Below are 21,840 nucleotides of genomic sequence, written 5' to 3' on the forward strand. Positions count from 1 at the left end.
CCTCATAAATCACGTAAGTCATGAAGGCTGTGTTATGAATAGTTACAGACCTCTTTCACATATGTTGTGACGATCATCGCTGCCCAGAAGTCAGTCAAGCTGAAGATGTCTTTCTCATAGTAATATTTCTTCAGTTTGGCAAATGAATCTCCCCAGCTGACTGCAGGACCGCCGAGTCTCTGGATGATCTTGTCTTTCACAGACTCTAGTTTGGTGGACCAGTCTGGTTCCTGATATAAGGAGGCCATACACCTTCAGAGGAACAACATACTGCTGTCATTTATGACATTCAACCCTTCTCTCTCTCTCTCTCTCTCTCTCTCTCTCTCTCTCTCTCTCTCTCTCTGTGTGTGTGTGTGTGTGTGTGTGTGTGTGTGTGTGTGTTCTTTCTCAGGGTTTGTACCAGGTAGATCCAGAGACTCCGCTCAGATAAAGGACACAGTCCAAAAGAATGGTTTTCTGGAAATGAACTAAGGATCCCAGCAAACCCACCATGGCTCTTTCTCCTCCTCCAGAACCCACTAATGCAATGTTTGGCACTTTATCCTGAAACACACATGGTTCAATTTTGCAAACATTTGATATATTTAGCAGCTACAAAAGCATTGTGTAGGTTATTTCAAGAAGATATAGTCAGACTCGGAGGTCGCATTAACCAAATTTTTTTTTTTAGCTGTGATGGAAAAATCTAAACGACATCCATAATTTTTACAGATTACACTGAGGGTGATCTATATATGCCTATTGTAACATGTAACTGTAATTCCCACCCATCCCCTGTCCAGTTGGTGGCGAGTGTGTTCCAGTGCGGCAGCAGAGCGCAAGTTCAGTCTCCAGATTAAAATGAAAACTGACACGAGAAATCGCCCACTATACCTTCAAAAAGGGATTTATTTAAGGGGACAGCCATTTTTAGGGGTGTCCGAAACCATAGTGGACATTATTGAGTGCACTCATTCAATCCCACAATGCTCTGCAATAACAAGTGTACAACTGATGAACACTCAACGACTGTCCGAATTCGCTCACTTGTTTTGATTTACTCCTTTAGGTGAACTGTATTAGTGGACTAATGAATAGTGATTAAGGGTTTAGGGGGCGACTTCGGATTTAACCAGAAAGACTGTCCAAGCCGATGTGTTTGATTAGGCTACAGTACAGAGTACACACAGATGAGCACCCAGTTTAAGACCATTTTATAATTATAATTCCAGTTTGTTTTGTTTTAAATGGTGACCGTCATTAAAACTTGATGGATTCATTCAAATATGCATTAAATATTAAAGAACAGAAAAAAAGATTACGTAACACTGTGCATATATTTTCCAAAACGCTCCTCTCTAGAGTTATTTTTTCTTGCTGATTATCAAGTTTAAGTTTACAACGGGCTTTTCTGAGGTATAATGTTACGTGACATTGTTTGCAACACTGATTGAGAGATTGCATGAGACATGATACAGATTTTGGTAAGTTGAAGGCTACTGTATCTCTAAACATATTTTCTGATGTTCATTCATGTTTATTTAGGCTATGTTTACACGGAAACAATCTGAACAGAAAACGCAAAAGTGGCGTTGCGTTATCACTTTTTATTCTGCGTTTAGACGAGCGTTATTGGCGGGAAATCTGCGTGCATATGGTGACGCAAAAGTGTGTGAAATTCGATGTAGTGTGCACTCCAGGCGGCTAGGTGGCAATGTGAAGCACTGAAAGTGAAAGAGCCGCTGACACAGTTCTTCATGTTTAATACGGTAAAGCTGCTGCTTTAACCCTCTGTGCTCTTCGCGTGTCACTCAATAATGACAGATTTTTATTTTTTATTTTTTATTTTTTGTCAATGAAATTAATGCTATATTTTAGTTTGATAATGTTTTTTTTTATTTTCCTGTACTGGTGCATGCCTGTGACGTAAACACGTACGCGATGCCTTCACTGTCTAGCAGACTTTTGCGTTTTTACCGTTTTTACCCTTTAGACGGGAACGCGATGGTGGAGCGTTTTTAAGATTCCACTCTGGAGGGTGGTTTCACTTTTTTGAGTTTGTAAGCCCCAAAAACGCCGTTGCCGTGTAAACGAAAGGCACATCCGATAAAATATTTTTACGTTTTCACTCGCGAGCGTTCTCGTGTAAGGGCCTTAGTTCTGTAATGTAGTAAAGAGGGATGATCGGGTTCACTCACAATCCACGACAAGTTTCTCTAGTTTAACATTATTTTCATAATATAAATAAATGCATAGCCCATATGCATGTCTGTAAGCTTGTGAATAAAAATGAAAATGTGAACGAAAATAGAAAAAAGAGCTATTAATTGTCTTTTTATCATTAAAATATGAAAATGTTGACGATCATGTCCATTAAAATAAGTAACAGACAGTGCGAAAGTCTAACGTGACCCCGGAGTCAGACATATAAAGTATAAGATGTTGTACCACACTGCAGCGAATGCCAAGTTTCTGCAGGCTTTGCTGAACAGTATTTCTCCTGTCGACTCTAAACTTCTCCTCATTCTTATTCAGAGAGTGTTTGATTCTCACCTCACTGTTGCAGCGACAGACAGACAGACTGACCATGAACATCATCATCACACACTGCTATTTAATATATTTGTATTTGTAACACATAAATATTCTTGATTTGAATACAATTTGCCATGGGCCTAATGTTCATTTTAAACAGTTATTCTCAGAATGATCCATTTTGTTATACACTTTAATTGTGTAAGTAATGTAGTAGTATATGTAATAAAGTGCACTGCTTCATCATTGTAGGAATCTGAGCCGGATTACATACCTTTCCTGGAGTTTGGATGAACTCATCTATAAAACAGTAAAGTTGATATTACTTTAGAAAATCTTTTGAAAACAACCAGGGGTCCTGAATCCCACAAAAATTTATGTGTACAGTGTATGTTAATATGATATGTTTTTTTTTTTTTCAAACAGCAAATTAGTACATGTTATATGTAAAGTAAAAGTAAATACAAACTAGGGCTTTCACAATATCAGATTTTTCACACTTCGACCCCGGTTATCATGGCCAAAAGAATACACGGTAAAGATATGTTGCGATATCTTTAGAAACCTTAAACAAAATGTTATCAGTCAAACTCATCTTTACTTTGTTTATTTTGTGTTTTGCTTTCTTACACGCAGGCACAGAACTCGCATGCTAATTTGCAGTCGGCTGTAGTCTGTGCTGTGTTCAAGCCGACGCGAGGCGACACTGTTGTTTTTTGTCGGTCGCTACTAATTCTTTGAAGTCGTCTTGGTGTGTTACGTTCATATTCTGAGGGCATCTGCTTACCTGAATATAGTACTGTATGCATCACCAATCTATCCTATACTATAGTAGTATTTCTTTATAATGGATTTCTTAGGGTAACGCATAGCGTGAAACTTTTCGTCCATCTGGTATAGCCTGTTTAGTATTGCCTACATCACTAAGGTATGGCTTTGGTCATTTTATATCACTGTGGCGAGGGGGCATGGTTTAAGGGGCGAGGTCTGTAACGGGAGAGAGAGAAAGGAGACAAGAAAATGTAAGTAGTCTTTTAACACCTGTGTCTTGTTGCAGTAATTGGCGTGGAGAGACCGGATAAAGCCGCTGTGGAGTGAGAGTAGCTATGTTTCCATCCACACGTTTTTATCTTAATTAAGTGATATCGAATGAAAAATGCCTTATGGAAACAGTAAAATTCAATTGAATTTCATGAATATCGACTCAAATGAAATGCGTTCGGTCTCATCGGATTTGATCTTGATCGATATACGGCTTATGTGATAAACGCTGATGGAAACGTTATTTGCCGAATAAATAATGAATAGCATTTTGTTTAGCAAAACTTTGTTCGCAAATGTTCGCTTGAATGTTGTGCGATTCAGTGCGAAAATGAATGGAAACACCTTAAAATGTCTCAAATCAATTCGATATACTAATTTGATCGCAAAACAGCATGTGACGTTGGATGGAAACACACTTTCACCAGCTTTATTCGCGTTAATTTTTTTTACCGAACTTCAGATAATTCGATTGACAAGTGGATGGAAACTTGCTAGTGATTAGGCTTGTTCGACTTGAACCGGCGCTACACAGACCAAACGGTTTATGACATCAAATGCTCATTATGCTTTTGAATCGTTCTCGCGGTACTTTGATGTCATAAACCGATCGAGTGGCTGACGACATAGTGAAAAGGGGCTGAGCCTTTCTGGTGGAAAGAGTTGATGACAAGCTGTGGAAAGAGTATTTTATGAGAGCCTGTTTTGCGCTTTGGCGAGGCTACGGTGAATTCGCTGTGTATGCGCCTTTTGTTTGTTCTAGTTGTTTTGAGTTTTCCAATAAAACGTACGAGTCCCAGTCACGCCGGCCCTGTCTTCTTCCTTCCAACACGTGAACCTCATCCCAAAAACTGTATTATTCCATTAAGCTACTTTAAGCGTTTTATATGTCTGGACGGAAGGAGAATCCTGGAGTATGGGAAACGTCTCGGTTACGTATGAAGGAGGGAACGGAGACGTATTTCGTTCCCTGAAGGAGGGAACGGGGACGTATTTTGTGACCGACAAATAGGAATCTCGCTAGAGAGGCCAATCTACTTTGAGAGAAACTTAACAAGCCAATACACATTGGCATGCAATCATTTGCATCAGCTGCGCAGCCTCGCAGCGCGGGTATATAACGAGCAGCTGGTGATTGCACTGTAGTTTTTTGCTGAGGAGCGAAGCCTGATAATCTGGCCGCCCCGGCGGGCGGCAGCAGATGTGGCGACGGGACATAGGTCTCCATTCCCTCCTTCAGGGAACGAGGGTTACATACGTAACCAAGACGTTCCCTATCAGTCGGTCACTTCGACGTATGTCGTGACCAACAAATAGGAATCCCTACCAAAGCGCCACAGCTGCTGCACCCCATCCAGCGCCCTGTGCAAGCCTCTACACCTTCTTGCCTGGAAGGATGATAGGAGGAGGCTTACACAGAGTGAACCTGTCACTGTTGTTCCGTGATAACCCATACAGTGAGATTATTGGATAACACTGGGAAAGCGTGCCCGAACTGAAGGAGGAGAACGCTGCGGAAGCCACATTCTCGAGGAGTTAAGTGGAGAAATATGGTAAATGGACTGCATTTATATAACGTTTTCCCAGACCCAATGGCCCCCAAAGCGCTTTACATGTTGCCTCACATTCACCCATTCATACACCGACGGCGGTGTCAGCCATGCAAGGCGCCATCCAGCTTGTCGGGAGCAGCTGGGGTTAGTAGTCTTGCTCATGGACACTTGGTCAGGTGGAACCTTGGTCAACTAACCTTCCGGATAGTTGTTATAACATATGGACTAACCCGAGGGTTGTACAGCATATGAGTAATGGGTGACTTAGCCCAAGGGAAAGACACAGGCTTCTGTTTAGGAGCAGCCGTGGAGAATATACAGATATGGGATACCCGTAGGGTAACAAATATGGGACCCAGCCTATATACGGTTCTCAAGGATTCAGCGGATACAGGCCTGGCACCGGACGCTCCGCCAAGTCCGGGCCGAGGGTGTTTGGAGGACTCAAAGGTCTTTCACACTGGAGAATAAGGGTGCACAGTAGGGTGCAGCAAGCTGACAGAGCCGGGCCTCTCAGTGCTTCTACCCATCAAGGGTGAGAACACGGGAGGAGACCGGCTCTACACGTAGGCTGTAGTATCTAGCGAACGTGTTAGGTGTCGCCCAGCCCGCAGCTCTACAGATATCTGTTAGCGAGGAGCCACGTGCCAGCGCCCAGGAGGATGCAACGCCTCTCGTGGAGTGTGCATGCAACCCGCCAAGGCGATGGCATCCACTATCCAGTGGGCCATCCTCTGCTTGGAGACAGCCTTTCCCTTCTGCTGGCCTCCGTAACAGACAAAGAGCTGGTCTGAGGTCCTGACGCTTTGAGTTCTGTCCACATATATACGCAGAGCGCGAACGGGACAGAGCAAAGCCAGGGCTGGGACTGCCTCCTCCAGGGGCAGCGCTTGCAGTTTCACTACCTGGTCCCTGAAGGGAGTGGTAGGAACCTTGAGCACATAGCCAGGCCAGGGTCTCAGTACAACATGGATGTCACCCGGCCCGAACTCTAGGCACGATTCGTTGACCGAAAATGCCTGCAGGTCCCTTACCCTCTTGACAGAGGCCAGTGCAACCAGCAGCAAAGTCTTCATGGAGAGAAGCTTTAAGTCTGCTGATTGCAACGGCTCAAAGGGAGCATCCTGAAGTGCTTGAAGCACCAGGGAAAGGTCCCAAGAGGGTATGGAGGGGGGTCGAGGAGGATTTAATCGTCTCGCCCCCCTAAGGAACCTGACGACCAGGTCGTGCTTTCCAGCTGTTTTGCCATCTATGTGGTCGGCTCGTGATAAGCTGAGATAGGGGCAGCATGTACTTTGAGGGTGGAGGGAGGCAGACCCATCTCGGGACTCGGCCTTGAAGCCAGTGCTGAAGCGGTCTCATATGAAGCAGCCCGAGCGGGGTTACCGCTGCCATATGCCCCAGGAGCCTCTGAAAGAATTTCAGTGGGACCACCGTCCTGCCTTTGAACGTGTTCAAGCAGTTCAGCACCGACTGAGCACGCTGCTCTGTGAGGCGCCCTGTCTGTGCGACCGAATCCAACTCCATACCGAGAAAAGAGATCCTCTGCACAGGGGCGAGTTTGCTCTTTTCCCAGTTGACCTGAAGGCCCAACTGGCTGAGGTGCCTGAGCACGAGGTCCCTGTGTTCGCATAACTGATCTCGAGAGTGTGCTAGTATGAGCCAGTCGTCGAGATAGTTGAGGAGGCGAACGCCCTGTTCTCTCATGGGATTAAGGGCCCCCTCCGTGACTTTCGTGAAGACACGTGGAGACAGGGACAGTCCGAAGGACAGGACCTTGTACTGATATGCTCGACCCTTGAACGCAAAGCGCAGAAACGGCCTGTGTCGAGGAAGAATCGAGACATGAAAGTACGCGTCCTTCAGGTCGATCACTGCAAACCAATCTTGGGGACAGATGCGTCCGAAAATGCGTCTCTGCGTGAGCATTTTGAACGGTAGCTTGTGGAGGCTCCGATTCAAAACTCGCAGATCCAAGATCGGTCGTAACCCACCACCTTTCTTGGGTACAATGAAGTAGGGACTGTAGTGTCCTGACCTCATATCGGCTGGAGGGACCGGCTCTATCGCGTCCTTCACCAGTAGGACTGCGATCTCCGCACGCAAGACATGGGCATCGGCTGCTCTCACTGTAGTGGAGTGGATGGCCCGAAACTTGGGTGGACACCGGGCGAACTGAATCGCATAGGCGAGCCTGATCATCCGAATGAGCCAGCGAGATGGACTGGGGAGCGCTAACCAGGCTCGCAGAGACCAAAGCGGGACCAAAGGGACAAGGCGGAGTGGGGCAGCGGGGTGGAACACAGGGGCTCGGCTCGGGAGGCTCTCTCTGGGAGGTGACCCGGAGCGGAGTGTGAGTGTGCTGCGCAACACTTACCTGGTTCCACGGGGCAGGAGGTGCTTGGTTGCGTTCTCGAACCGCACGCTGCTGCCCACTGGCGATAGAGGAGGCGGATGAGAGTGGTGAGGATTCTCTCCCCCCACTGCTCTCCAGGTCCTCTTCGGACCCAGAGATGTAAGAAACTGCTCTTTTATTGAAAATTTGGGTGCTGCTGGGGGGCCAGCGGGGGAACACAAACAAAACGAAACTGAAGATTTTCCACCCGGCCCTCTTCCGGGGCAGGGAGCGATGCGATCATCGTCTCCTGGAGAGCAGTCCCTTCCATCTCTGGGTCGCTCGTCCTCAGGCCGCTTACCCCTGGTCTTGCCGGTCTTCTTGGCGGGGCCCTGGACGGGCGGGGCGGCCTGCCTGCGACTGGCTCCACAGCGCTGTTTAGGTGGAGGCTGCCGCTGCGGCGCGGGAGCAGGGGCAGACGCAGGAGGATGCCCCCGGTGACGAGCAGAATGTGTCTGATGACCTCAGTCTGCTTTTGTACAGCTGAGAACTGCTGGGCGAAGTTTTCGACCTCGTGCCCGAAGAGGCCGGTCTGGGACACGGGGGAGTTAAGGAACCGGAGCTTGTCGGTCTCCCGCATGTCGGCCAGACACAGCCAGAGATGGCGTTCCTGGACCACTAGTGTGGACATCGCACGACCCACTGACCGCGCGGTGACCTTCATCGCACGAAGCGCGAGGTCCGTTGCGGTGCGAAGTTCTCGGAGAACCAGTGGGTCGTGACCACTCTCGTGCAGGTTCTTCAGTGCCTTGGCCTGATGAACCTGCAGCAACGCCATGGCGTGCATGAAAGAGGCAGCTTCCCCACAGGCATTGTAAGCCTTGCTGGTTAAGTCCGACGAGTACTTACAGGCCCGTGAAGGAAGATACGGTTCTCCACACCAAGTGGAGTTAGTGCACAATTGCATAGCAACGGCCCGCTCCACTGGCGGGATACGCGTCTATCCCTTAGCTGCCCCGCCATCAAGGGTGGTGAGGGAGGAGGAGCCCCCGGGACGGTTTCTGGCAGTAAAAGGTGCCGCCCATGTCCCCGTGAGCTCCTCATGCATCTCCTGGAAGAAAGGCACTGGGATGGGTTGCTGAGAACCAGCACGTGCCACCCCGAGATACCAATCGTCCAACCTCGAGGGTTCGGGACATGGATGAGGGTTCCACACGAGCCCGACCCTGTTGGCGGCCCGGGAAAGCATGGCCATCATCTTTCGGGCACCGCTGACCCACCCGAAGGGGGCAGCAGCGCCGAGTCGTCGTCCGCGGAGAAGTCTGACCCACCCTCCGATGCAGCGATCGACATCTGATCGTCGCGGGGAGCACCAAAGGAAACGACTGGTACACACCTCGTGGATGGTGCACATTCCGTTGGTGGCTCAACTGGCTGCGGAGCATGAGAGGGTCCCTATGGGGTTGGTTCCCCGAAGGAAGCGTGCTTACCGTAATCCTCAGGTCTCCCGTGCCACCGCCCGAAACAATCCTCTGAGGAGGATTGGATCGAGGCAGAGACACAGGGACTCCACCCCTTTGCAGGAACGAGAGTCTCGACTGAAGCTCCGAGATGGTCATCTTCCCACAATGGGTGCATGACTCATCCACGAACGCTGCATCCACGAATGCTGGATGGCAGGTGTAACCATAGCAAAAGTTGTGCGTTTTAAAACGAAAGCCTAATAGTATAAACATAGGTATTCCACGTATATATATATACAGTGTATATATATATATATATATATATATATATATATATATATATATATATATATATATATATATATATATTCCTGAGGAACTCTGCACTTACTTGCTCAGGAAGGGTTAGGGTTAACCCCTAACCAACACTAACTATAAAAATAAACTTATTTTCAGATAGACAGAGCTATTTAGTTGTGATTTCACTTATTCCAGTTGTAGTCTTTACATAAAATATCTTTGTTTTGTTTATGTTCTGATTGGTTAAAAATTGTAGCAGTACGTTTCAGACATACACTTACCAGTATTTATATTATAGAATATTTAAGTAGATGTTAATGTATGGAAATACAATCTCCCACAATATTTTTCACCCTCAAACTGATTGTGTATTTATTCACTTGTGTTAGTGTGCAGATCACTGTTATAAAAATATTTATTCACTTGTGTTAGTGTGCAGATCAAAAATAAACTTATTTTCAGATAGACAGAGCTGTTTAGTTGTGATTTCACTTATTCCAGTTGTAGTCTTTAATAGAGTCAGATAAATACATTTTTAAAATTCTTTGTTTTGTTTATGTTCTGATTATTTGTTCAAAATTGCAGCAGTACGTTTCAGACATACACTTATTTATATTATAGAATATTTAAGTAGATGTTGATGTATGGAAATACAATCCCCCACCATATTTTTCACCCTCAAACTGTATTTATTCACTTGTGTTAGTGTGCAGAGCACTGTTATGTTATTTAGTCTAATTACTGAAAAAGGCTGCATTGATTCATTAAATATACTGCTGTCACATTCTTATTATAATCATATTGAGCCTTTTAATTGCCCCACTATTGCTGAAAGACGTCAGCTATAAGTAAAATCAAGTCAAGTCACCTTCATTTATATAGCACTTTTAACAATATAGATTGTTTCAACATAAAGCCTTAAATTATATACTCACTACTCCTGTATAGTCTTGTAAAACTTGTGCCATTTCTTCAGCAACACAGCAGCCGTCTTCTTTCTGACAAGGCAGAAGATGTCCTTTTATAGGGCTCTAAAACTAAACTGCGTCATTAGGGGGCGGAGATGGTTAATATAAATGTATAAACACACACACACAAAACAAGGGCATAGATTTGGTTTGAACATTGGGGTGGATATGGTTCCCATAAATGTATAAACACACACGTATAAACACACACTCACAAAACAAGGGCGTAGATTTGGTTTGAACATTGGGGTGGATATGGTTCCCATTAATGTATAAACACACACACACACACACACACACACACACACACACACACACACAGAGAGAGAGAGAGAGAGAGAGAGAGAGAGAGAGAGAGAGAGAGAGAGAGAGAGAGAGAGAGAGAGAGAGAGAGAGAGAGAGAGAGAGAGAGAGAGAGAGAGAGAGAGAGAGAGAGTTGTGGCGGTTGTTGTGTCGAAGTGAGAATTTTGTTCCAAAGCAATGATGAATGATTCACAGTTTAGCCCACATATACTTCTGTTGTGCTCACTGAAGTGTTTTGGAAAAAGTGACCTAAGTATTGAGAAATGTGTTCTAGCGACTGTAAAACACTTTAAGGACCTAAAAACTTCAGTTTGACAGAACTTTCTAAATCAAAGTGCCATTGGTCAAACTAACTTTGTTAATTTTGGTTATTTGGGGGGTTAAGCCCCCTTGATTCAAAGACAGCATTGAAATGGGCCCTGACACTGACTGATATAGATGCCAGAAGTGTCTGCTTTGCTCATTGTGTACTGTCCAAAATGTAAAAAACTATTAAAGTATTATATAACAGTGTTTGGCTATGGTCATTACAAGTTCTTCTGATGATAAAGTAACTTTATTAACTATTTAATTTACATACTGTATACAAAAAATAGTCTGCTAATAACAAACTAAATCCATAAAATATGATCCCACGTTTGTAACCTTTAAAAGGTTTACATTTTTACATGTGTTCATTTAGCAGACGCTTTTATCCAAAGTGACTTACAAAAGAGAACAATAGAAGCAATTAAACTAGCAGTAGGACAACAGTATGTAAGTGCTTTGACCCTTCGCAGTTAAATCTAACGTAGTACATTTTTTTACTACGTTTTACAAGTGCTGCCGAAAAAGATACGTCTTCAGCAGTTTCTTAAAAATGGCTACGGACTCAGCAGCTCTGGTTGAGTTAGGCAGATCATTCCACCAGCAGGGTTCTATATAGAACCATTTACAGTTTTTCTCAATTGTTTACACACATTTTCTGAAAGCATGCCCTTATATTCTCAGAACTCTAAACACAAATCAAAACACACACACAATGGGCAAAACCCCTCAATTCTCCTGCAAAATGAAACTTTACATTCAAAACAATGTTATTTCTTCTCAAAATGGTATTTTGTTTTCAAATGACACACACAAACCATCTTATGAATAGACATTTATAAGAACCAGTTGAACACTTATGTGCTCAATGGAAAACACTATGATGAATGGAAAACGTCTCGGGTTACGACTAGGGCTGTCACATTTGAGAAAAATCAAATTCGAACGGATATCAAACACCAAGCTATGTATTTGTCGTTAGAAGGGAATTTAGGCACGTAGCCAGGTCTCGGGTGCACGATGGCCTTAACTCCGCCTGGGGCAAACTCCAAGCAGGCTGGCGTTACTGCCAGGGCTTGAAGATCTCCCACCCTCTTAAGAGAAGTAATAGCTAAAAGAAAGGCCATCTTGAATGTAAGGTCCTTGGGCGAAGCCGACTGAAGGGGTTCGAAGGGAGCCAGGGATAGCCCTTCGAGAACCACTGCCAGGTCCCAGGATGGAACCCTGGACCTGATTGTCGGTCTCATCCTCCATGTACCACGGAGAAAACGTATGACCAGTTGGTGCCTCCCCAAAGGCCCATCACTCAGTGGTGCATGGAAAGCCACAATGGCAGCCACGTACACCTTCAGTGTGGACACAGAGAGACCCGCGGAGAAACGATCTTGGAGAAACTCCAGAACTGAAGCCACCGGCCAGTTAACTGGATCTAACTCATGTTCTCTAGACCAAGTGGAAAAAAACATTCCACTTGAGGCCATATAATCTCCTAGTAGACGGAGCCCTAGAGCTAAGTATGGTTTCAACCACCCCGGCTGATAGACCAGCATATAGGTACTGAGCCACCTCAAGGGCCAGACCCACAATTTCCACAGCTCCGGCCGAGGGTGGAATATTGTGTCCTCCGCCTGAGACAACAGATCCCTCCTGAGAGGAATCTGCAATGGCGGAGCTATCAGGAGTGAAATTATGTCTGAAAACCATACTCGGGCCGGCCACAACGGGGCTACCAGAAGAAGACTGATGCCCTCCTGACGGAACCTCCCCAGGACTCCCGGGAGCAGAGCGATTGGGGGAAAAGAGTACCTCGGCCAGGCCTGTACCATGGCATCTAACCTCAGTGGGGCTGGATGAGTGAGGGAGAACCAAAGTGGACAGTGGGACGTCTCTCGAGACGCAAACAGATCCACTTCCATATGTCCAAACCTCTGCCATATCAACTTCACCACCTTTGGGTGAAGTCTCCATTCCCTGGGCCTCAGCCTCTGCCTCGACAGGATGTCTGCTCCCTGATTCTGAACCCCTGGGACATATATTGCTCTGATAGATAATATTTTCCCCTGGGACTGTAGAATAATCTGAAGCGCCAGTTTGGATAGAGGGCGCGATCTGAGTCCCCCTTGTCGGTTCAGATAAACTACCACTGATGTATTGTCTGAAGGTATCAGGACGTGGTAACCCTTAATGTCTGGGAGGAAGCTCCTCAGAGCCCTGAACACAGCCAACATGTCTAGGCAATTTATATGCCAAGAAAGATGATGGTCCTGCCACATACCCCTGGCAAAGCGGCCGTCCATGACCGCGCCCCAGCCAGTGAGGGAGGCGTCCGTTGAAACGGATCTCCGGCGACATGACGCTCCTAACACTGGCCCTTGGGACAGGAACCAAGGTTTCTTCCATATTGATAGGGAACGAAGGCATCTGCACGTAACCCTGATTATACGGAACGGATTCCCCCTCGGGGGAAAACCCTTTGGTTTTCAGCCACCACTGAAGAGGCCTCATGTGTAGAAGGCCCAAAGGAATTAGGTTGGATGCCGCTGCCAGGAGGCCCAGCAGTCTTTGAAATCGCTTTACAGTGATGGCCTGGACTAGCTTTATCCCTGACACCATGGCCAGGATTGATTCGACACGCGCGGGAGACATATGTGCCCGGATCGTAACCGAATCCCATACCACGCCCAGAAACATCGTTTTCTGAGCTGGTTCCAACACGCTTTTCTTCGTGTTGACTCTTAACCCCAGGTTCTGAATGTGGCCAAGGACGACATCTGATGCCAAACTGCCATTTCCCGAGACTTGGCTAATATGAGCCAGTCGTCGATGTAATTCAGTATACGAATGCCCTGAAGCCTCAGTGGAGCCAGAGCTGCATCCATACACTTGGTGAACGTGCGGGGAGAGAGTGTTAGGCCGAACGGAAGAACCCGATATTGGTAGGCTTCGCCCCCGAAAGCGAACCTCAGGAACCTCCTGTGACATGGAAGGATGGAGACATGAAAATAGGCGTTTTTTAGATCTATCGTGACAAACCAATCCTCGGATCTGATTTGATTCACGATGATGGTAATAGTGAGCATCTTGAACCTGAATCTCCTCAGAGACCGATTCAACTGCCTTAGATCTAAAATCGTCCTCAGCCCGCCATCCTTCTTGGGAACTATAAAGTACCGGCTGTAAAACCCTGACTCCTTGTTTGGCAGTGTTGGGGAAGTTACTTTCAAAAAGTAGTGTTTGCTAGTTACTCGTTACTTCTTAAAAAAGTAATCCGTTACTTTACTTATTTACCCCCTTTGGAAAGTAACTTTTTACTTTTACGTTACATTTATGTTGAGTTTGGGCAGAATCCAATATCTGTAAATGTGTATAGGCCTAAAGTTCTACTATGAACTCTACTTATTGATAAACTAGAAGAAAAAAATTTGAAAAAAAGAGAGATTTTAAAATAGAAAAATAAATATTTTTATTTAAAAAAACATTTGAAAAACCTGTATAAAGTGAACACCAAAGAACAATGTTAACTATTGAGCGGTGGTGACGCGTTCATGACGCAAAATGTCACAAAGAACCGGCAAAAGTAATGATTATGAATATATCAAATATAGCAAGGAGACATTTCAATTGTTTATTAATAAACGAGTGTTTTCTTTCGGTGTTGGCTGACTCGCGATCTTCGCAGTAGTGAACGCGCCAGAGATAAAATGCACATTTCATATGGATTATATAAGCAGAGAGTCTGTTTTCTTTCGTTTTTAATAGTTTTGTTTAAAAGTACACATTTCAAGCTTTCAATACATTTATCAGGTATTTGAGTTAGGGTTCATTTATGAGGCGAGCTCCAGTTCACGCGCCGAAACGGAGCTCATGAGAAGTCCTGATTATATTGCCTGCTATATTTAGTTCTTATTTATTAAATCCAGGCATTTGGTTGATGAAACATTGATTAAAATTAAGATACAATTAATACAAAACGAAATTCACTTTAAAGAAAGGCTTTCTACAAAAACAGACTTAATGAAGTGGTCAAAATCATTTCTGCCTACTCCATTTGTCTCCCGATCGCGCATCTTATAATCTTACACATGCTTTTCATTTTTCATATAATCAACATAGATTAAATAAAACAATTATTTTATTTAAACTAAATATGAAACTAAATTGTTTTCTTTAGTAACTAGGCTACAACACGTAGGACTACAGTACAGAGAAATATAATGTCGGAGCGGGATTTGAGTGAACGCCGTCTTACCGGTGAGCATGTGGGGGAGAGGTACGATTTTCGAACAATCATCGAATATATTTTTGCTTGATATGCCAATCCTTAATATTTGATGTTTTAAATGCCTACCCATTTTCATCCGGTGGGTAGTTACTTTTGGTTTGCGCAGTGAATTGACTGCTCTGCTTCCAGCCTGTCACGTAGACCGTGTGGAGCTTGTGACTATTGCAATCGTGCAGCTGAGAAGACAGTGTCACTGTCAAATCTGTTCCTGGGAAAAGTAACGTTGTGGCGAATTGTAAAAGTAAATACGTTTCGTTACCAAATTTTCAGTAGTAGCGCGTTACACCACTTTTTACCCGAAAAAGTAGTTACGTACTGTAACGCGTTACTTTGTATAACACTGTTGTCTGGTAGGCCCAGGTGAAAAAGACGTAGTATTAAATGTATTAAAAATATATTTGAAATTCAAATAGTATGTTTATAATACATTTGTATTTCCAACATGCTTATTTAAAGTGCATTTAAAATACATTGAATTGCATTTTAACGTATTTATAAAAAATATACTAAAAGTACATTGGTAATAAATGTATGCTTAATTACACTTATAATAAATATGCTAATTACAAGCATACTTTTAATATATTAGTATCCACAGGAGTAAATCACGCACATCTTATTTTCAAATATGGTATGATCCATGTAGTAGTAAGTGACAGATCCGCACACCGAATAAGTTCCCATTCAAAACATTTTTATTAGTGACGTTTCGGGCCTCACATGGCCCTTCCTCAGACTAACAGGAAGTATACAAAGAGTTACCTTTTAAAGTCTGTATCACGTGACCACACCATCACACAAATTGGATACACCCATCAACATGCATTGATATTTACATATTTATACATCGTGTCCAACACAGATTAAGAATTATATATTTACATATTTACATATTGATTCCCCCTGTTAAATTGTCTAACATATATATTTTAACCAAGCGGCAACCTCCCCGTCTCTCTCTTGAAACCAATACGGAAGTGAATTAAACGGCAGTTCCTCGACTGGCCGCTTGAGGCTGGCTGCAGAAGGGAGTCAAATCTGTATCTCCCGCATGTTAAAATGCCCAACTTTACAGCAGAACAAAACATGTTTACAGCCTGGTTCTCTCTGTGGCTTTGCTCTATAAAGCTAACTTTGCCCTTCATAACAACTGTGAGGGGGGTGCATTTTTTTATAACTCGCCCGTGTAGTTGATTAATATTTAAAGTTCTGCAAAATTAAGGGTGTGTCCACTTTTGAGTGACAGGCGGATTCCCGCTGATGTAAATGCTAGCCGGTTAGCAGTCACTTCACTTCAGCAAATTCCAGCTGCTGAATTTGCCATCTCTGCCGTGTTTGTGCTTTTATTCGGGATTATTTCATATAATTTAATACACCCATTACCTCGCCCACGGCTTTGGATTCCGCCGTTTTTCGTCGAGAGAACAGCCAGCGCTGTATTCCAGTCGTTCTCCTCTGTGAACATGCACTAATGGATGTGATGTCTGACAATTTCGTTGCTTTTTGGAGTTTTCAGATTTAAAAACGTCTATAGATATAAAGGCTACACTCGTTCTGCGGTGCCGTTGCTCTGGGACAGATTATAACGTTAACATGTGTATGTACCGTCAGATGAAATCCTGCAGGTGTCTGTGTTTCTCCGTCCATGCAATAAATGCACATCCTTGAATGAGCGCGGATTTGTAGCGCATTTACTTGAACTTCATAGGTAGTATATATCTATTGACCCATTTGAGAATTGAGATGCGGCCAAAATCAGAATTTAAAATGGACTGAATAATAAAGCTCTCTATGAACTTGACGAGCGATGCCGCGCTGACGGACCGTAGACTGTAATAAAGAGTGACTGACATGTATGCACATAATCACGGTCACACACACACACACACACTCTCAGAGTAGCCTAATATTGTAAAGTTACTGCATAATACATTTTCAACTAGCAGAATAACTTAGCTGCACAGAATCGCGATACACAGTCTCACTTGTAGCTATGTCTTTTAACTATTACAATATTTCGAAGGGCAAAAACAGGACCTTTTAATTGCCATTCAGATTTTAATCATCAACTGTCAGTGTCACTTTAGCGCGAGCCCCTGTGCAGTCGCAGACTTGGTACTGTGAGTAGCATATAGCATTAGCTCCCAGGCCTGCTAACTCCATAACGTCGCGCTAGGTGGGCGTGGTTTCAGATAGCCAGGCTCCTCAGCTCCGCCTCTTTGCCCATATTCTGTTATCCGGGAGTGACGAGCGGTGACGCGAGGCCAAGATGGCGACGGCCGGCTCCGCCCACTTTAGGCTTCAAAAATGCTCTTCAGAAACCTACGGGTGACGTCACGGACACTACGTCCATATTTTTTTACAGTCTATGATTTTAACCCTATCTCTTATTCCAGTGTAAAACACATATCAGATGGTACATCATTTAATCAGAAAAATACAAGGCAACTGTTTTTTCAACATTACCTTATTTGTACAGAAAGAACTAAGACATTCAAAGAGACTATATGTATTACCATTCATAAAGACTTTCCGTATGTCAGGAAAACCATCTATGAAAAGACATAGAGAATCAAAAACATTATTCAAAAATCCATATTAAGGTAAAAGTTAGATGGGGATTCGGACCATTTTTAAACTTGATCAGACAAGTAAAAAAGCATCTGTTATAAACTCAGCATTTCATTATTTATATACAGAGGAACAAGTTATTCAAAGATACTATACCTATAAATAAAGAGACTATAGAGAAACTAGAAAAGTAGAGAATCAAAGAAACCACATTGTTATTCAAATCATCCATTAATTTAGAAACGGTCTAATATCAAAATCCTCATTGAGGCCTCTGGGAGCTAAAGTGTTTAATGTGTAAATCCAGAATAGTTCCCTCTTTAATAGTAAATTATCCACATTACCACCCACATTACCACCATTACCACCTTACAAGCTGGCACTTGGAGGGTTTCAGTTTTAAACCATGCTCCCTAAGCCTATCAAAAGTCAGCTGGAGACTCTCTAGATGTTCAGTAAAGGACTTCGAGAAAATAATAATATCGTCAAGGTAAATAAGTAGATGGGTGAAATTTAAGTCCCCAAAACAGGAGGTCATCAGCCTTTGAAAGGTGGAGGGTGCGTTTTGCAGCCCAATAGGCATTCTATTGGCCTCAAACAGACCCATGGGAGTGCTGAATGCTGTCTTGTACTTGTCGTGTTCCGCGACCTCTACCTGCCAGTATCCCGACGTAAGGTCAAGGGTGGAGAAGAACTTTGCTTGCCCTAAAGCCTCTAGAGCACATATGTCAGAGTCAAGGCCCGCGGGCCACATCCGGCCCGCGAGAAGGTTTTTTACGGCCCCTGGGATGATCTTGATTTATTATTAGAACCGGCCCGCAGCCCGCAGCAAGCCGGCAGCCCGCAGATCTTCTTGGAGATAGCGGGTTAACTCCGTGTCAGCGCGCGCTCTGATCGGTAAAGGGGCAGATATTTCAGACCTCCGTTTATTAGGGAGATCTCCAAGATTTCTCAAAGCCGCACCCGTCTAGAAAGGATGTAGCAAAGATATTTAATGCTAATGCATGAGGCATAGGCATAGTTTCATTCATTTACGATGAGATGCGCTCTAGTTCACAACGCAAGTGAACGCCGGCGCCTCAATGTCACGGTTATTATATTGTCTGCTATATTATTAAATACATGCAATTGGTTGATGAAACATTTATTAAAATTAAGGTACAATTTGTACAAAACGAAATTCGCTTTAAGGAAAGGCTTACAAAGCAAAACTTATATGAGGTGGTAAAAATAATTTATGACGATTTACAAAACAAAACTTCATTAAGTGGTAAAAACCATGTCTCCCGATGTATTGCGCATATTATGATCCTATCTAAAAAATTATTTTTTTTTTTTTTTTTTTTATGTTTGTAAAAAATATTTTAATAACACGGTTTTGGCGGTTATAGAGTTCTAATGACGGTGTTTAACTATAACCGTCGGTCTCACGGTCAAATACTAACCGTCACACCCCTACGCACCAATACTACATTTCCCACAATGCAACGGTGACGCACCGAGCAGTAGGCTGCTTCATTTCAATATTTATTGGCACAGCAGTCGTCAGCATCACAGTAAAATTAACTTTCAGATACCCATCAAAAATGGCAAAACGGAAGGTGGACACTGAGAACCGGGGGTTTCAAACAAGGTGGGAGTCGGAGTATATGTTCACGGAGGTAGCTGGAAAACCTGTGTGTCTTCTGTGTGGAGAAAGTGTGGCGGTACTGAAAGAGTATAATCTGAGACGACATTATGAAACGAAACACGCGGACAAAAACAAGAATATGGACATGGAACAAAGGCTACAAAAGGCAGAGGAATTAAAACGAGGCCTCAAATCTCGACAGGCTCTGTTCAAAAAAGCCAAATCACAAGGCCAGGCTGCTGTCAAGGCCAGTTTTATTTTGGCAGAAGAGATCGCTAAATCAGCCCGGCCATTTACGGAGGGGGATTTCATAAAAAACTGCATGATTAAAGTTTGTGACGAAGTTTGCCCAGAAAAAAGGCAACTCTTTTTAAATGTGAGTCTGAGCAGAAACACCATTGCCGAGAGAGTAGACCAGTTGTCCATCAATCTAAAAGAGCAGCTTGTGAAAAAGGGAAAAGATTTCATTGCATATTCCTTGGCTGTGGATGAGAGCACCGACATTTCTGACATTGCCCAGTTGTCAATTTTCATCCGCGGAGTGGACTCCAGCCTAAGCGTGACAGAGGAGTTTTTGGCTTTACGTCCTATGCATGGCACAACTACGGGGCATGATTTGTATGAAGAGGTGTCAAGATGTGTAAATGAGATGGAGCTGCCTTGGGAAAAACTCGTGGGTTTGACAACCGACGGAGCACCTGCGATGTGTGGACACAGGAACGGACTGGTGGCGAAGATACGGGAAAAGATGCAAGAGGAAAACGCGACAGGTGAGCTGACAGCTTATCATTGTATCATACACCAGGAAGCGTTGTGCGGTAAAGCCTTGAAAATGGAGCATGTAATGAGCATCATCACGCGCACAGTTAACTTTATCAGAGCCAAAGGTTTGAATCACCGCCAGTTCAAGGCATTTCTGACGGAGTTAGAAACGGAGCATCGTGATTTGCCTTATCACACAGAGGTGCGATGGCTAAGCCAGGGAAAGGTGCTTCAAAGATGTTTCGAGCTTCGTGAGGAGATTTGTCTGTTCTTGGACAGCAAAGGGAAAGACACAACACAACTCCGAGACGAAATGTTTCTGTGTGAAATGGCTTTTCTGTGTGACATTACGAGTCATCTGAATGCAATGAACTTGCAGCTGCAGGGTCGGGATCATGTCATCTCTGATATGTACAGTACAGTGAAGGCATTTAAAACCAAACTGACTCTGTGGGAGACGCAGATGCGGAAAGAAAATTTGAGCCACTTTCCCAGCTGCCAGACCATGAAAGAGAAGCTCTCTACCAGTGCGTTCCCGAGCGCACAGTTGGCTGATAAAATAGGTATGCTTGCCGCTGACTTTCGACGCCGATTTGCTGACTTTGAAGCACAAAAAAGCAGGTTGGAACTGCTCGGTAACCCATTTGCTGTTGACGTGGAAAGCTCACCACCAAACCTCCAAATGGAGTTGATTGACCTCCAATGCAATGATGCACTGAGGGCAAAATATGCGGCAGTGGGTGCTGCGGAGTTCGCCCGTTTCCTCCCCGACACAATGCCCCAGCTGCGCATCCAGGCTGCTCAAACGTTGTCTATGTTTGGCAGCACATACCTGTGTGAACAACTGTTTTCTTTGATGAACCTGAACAAAACATCACACAGAAGTCGACTTACTGCTGAACACCTCCACTCAATTCTGAGGATTTCCTCAGCTCAGAGCCTTACCCCGAACATTGATGAACTTGTGGAAAAGATGGGACACCACCAAGTATCACCCTCAACCTCAAACAAGTGAACATTACTGTGCAATCACATATTTAGAGTTTTTACTCAGTTCAAGTTTAAAAGTTAAAGTTTAATATTTGTTTTCACTGCATGTTACTTCTCCTTAAACAAAGTGTTGTTTTTGATTAATAGATTTTTGCACTTTATTTTATTGTATTTCAATCCAATTATATTTTAAAAATATTTCAGTTGAGTGGATGATAGAAAATTGCTATTATTGTTTTTTTCTTTGAAGTAAATTTAGCCCACTTTTGCTAAAATAGAAAATATAGGCTACTGATGGTGCCTTGAATACCGGTTTCTTTCATTTAATGTTCATGTTATGGGGATTTTTATATAAAGGAAATTTGTCTTTTGTGTCTGTTGAAAATTAAAGATTACTGACAGAGCCATAAGAAAATATTGCTTTATTTATCTGATCATATTGGAATATATTTGTTAGGTTTTCAGTAGGTTCAATTAGGTTCACTAGACTATATGCGTCATTTAAAAATTTTTCAATGAACATTCGAACAGTCCGGCCCTCGGCTTGTAGCTAAATTTTTTATTTGGCCCTCCGTCCATTTGACTTTGACACCCCTGCTCTAGAGCTTCCTCTATCCTTGGCAGAGGGAATGCGTCACAGGTGCTGCAGGCGTTGAGCTTCCGGTAGTCGATACACAATCAAAGTGATCCATCCTTCTTGGTCACAACCACCACAGGGGATGCATACAGACTTTTACTGGGGCAAACGACTCCTGCTACCTCCATCTCCATCAATAACCGCCTCACATCTTGCCACTGGGAGGGGGGTATTTTGCGGTA

At 43.9% G+C, this 21,840-nt stretch overlaps 2 protein-coding genes across 3 annotated transcripts in view; one reads left to right on the forward strand and one right to left on the reverse strand.

Annotated features, from left to right (window-relative positions):
• LOC306996103 (cytosolic phospholipase A2 gamma-like) overlaps positions 1 to 10,250 on the reverse strand; it is a 29,890-nt gene extending 19,640 nt beyond the window's left edge. The window contains exons 1-5 of one of the 2 annotated variants that reach the window (XM_079608232.1): positions 10,145 to 10,250; positions 2,792 to 2,817; positions 2,431 to 2,539; positions 404 to 546; positions 51 to 252 (exon numbers count right to left, since the gene is read on the reverse strand). In XM_079608232.1, the coding sequence (XP_079464358.1) occupies positions 51 to 252; positions 404 to 546; positions 2,431 to 2,539; positions 2,792 to 2,817; positions 10,145 to 10,177 (513 nt within the window). In that variant the 5' untranslated portion in view covers positions 10,178 to 10,250. The remainder of the gene's footprint in view (positions 1 to 50; positions 253 to 403; positions 547 to 2,430; positions 2,540 to 2,791; positions 2,818 to 10,144) is intronic. The other variant, XM_079608233.1, reaches the window with a different exon arrangement.
• Positions 10,251 to 19,225: 8,975 nt separating this feature from the next.
• LOC306994774 (general transcription factor II-I repeat domain-containing protein 2-like) lies at positions 19,226 to 21,046 on the forward strand (the record flags this gene model as incomplete). Its single annotated transcript, XM_079605567.1, has 1 exon — positions 19,226 to 21,046. The coding sequence occupies one exon, from the start codon at positions 19,226 to 19,228 to the stop codon at positions 21,044 to 21,046; it is 1,821 nt and encodes a 606-aa protein (XP_079461693.1).
• Between the last annotated feature and the right edge of the window lie 794 nt (positions 21,047 to 21,840).

The sequence above is a fragment of the Phoxinus phoxinus genome (genome assembly GCF_949152265.1).
Source record: "Phoxinus phoxinus genome assembly, chromosome: 3".
Classification (NCBI taxonomy): domain Eukaryota; kingdom Metazoa; phylum Chordata; class Actinopteri; order Cypriniformes; family Leuciscidae; genus Phoxinus; species Phoxinus phoxinus.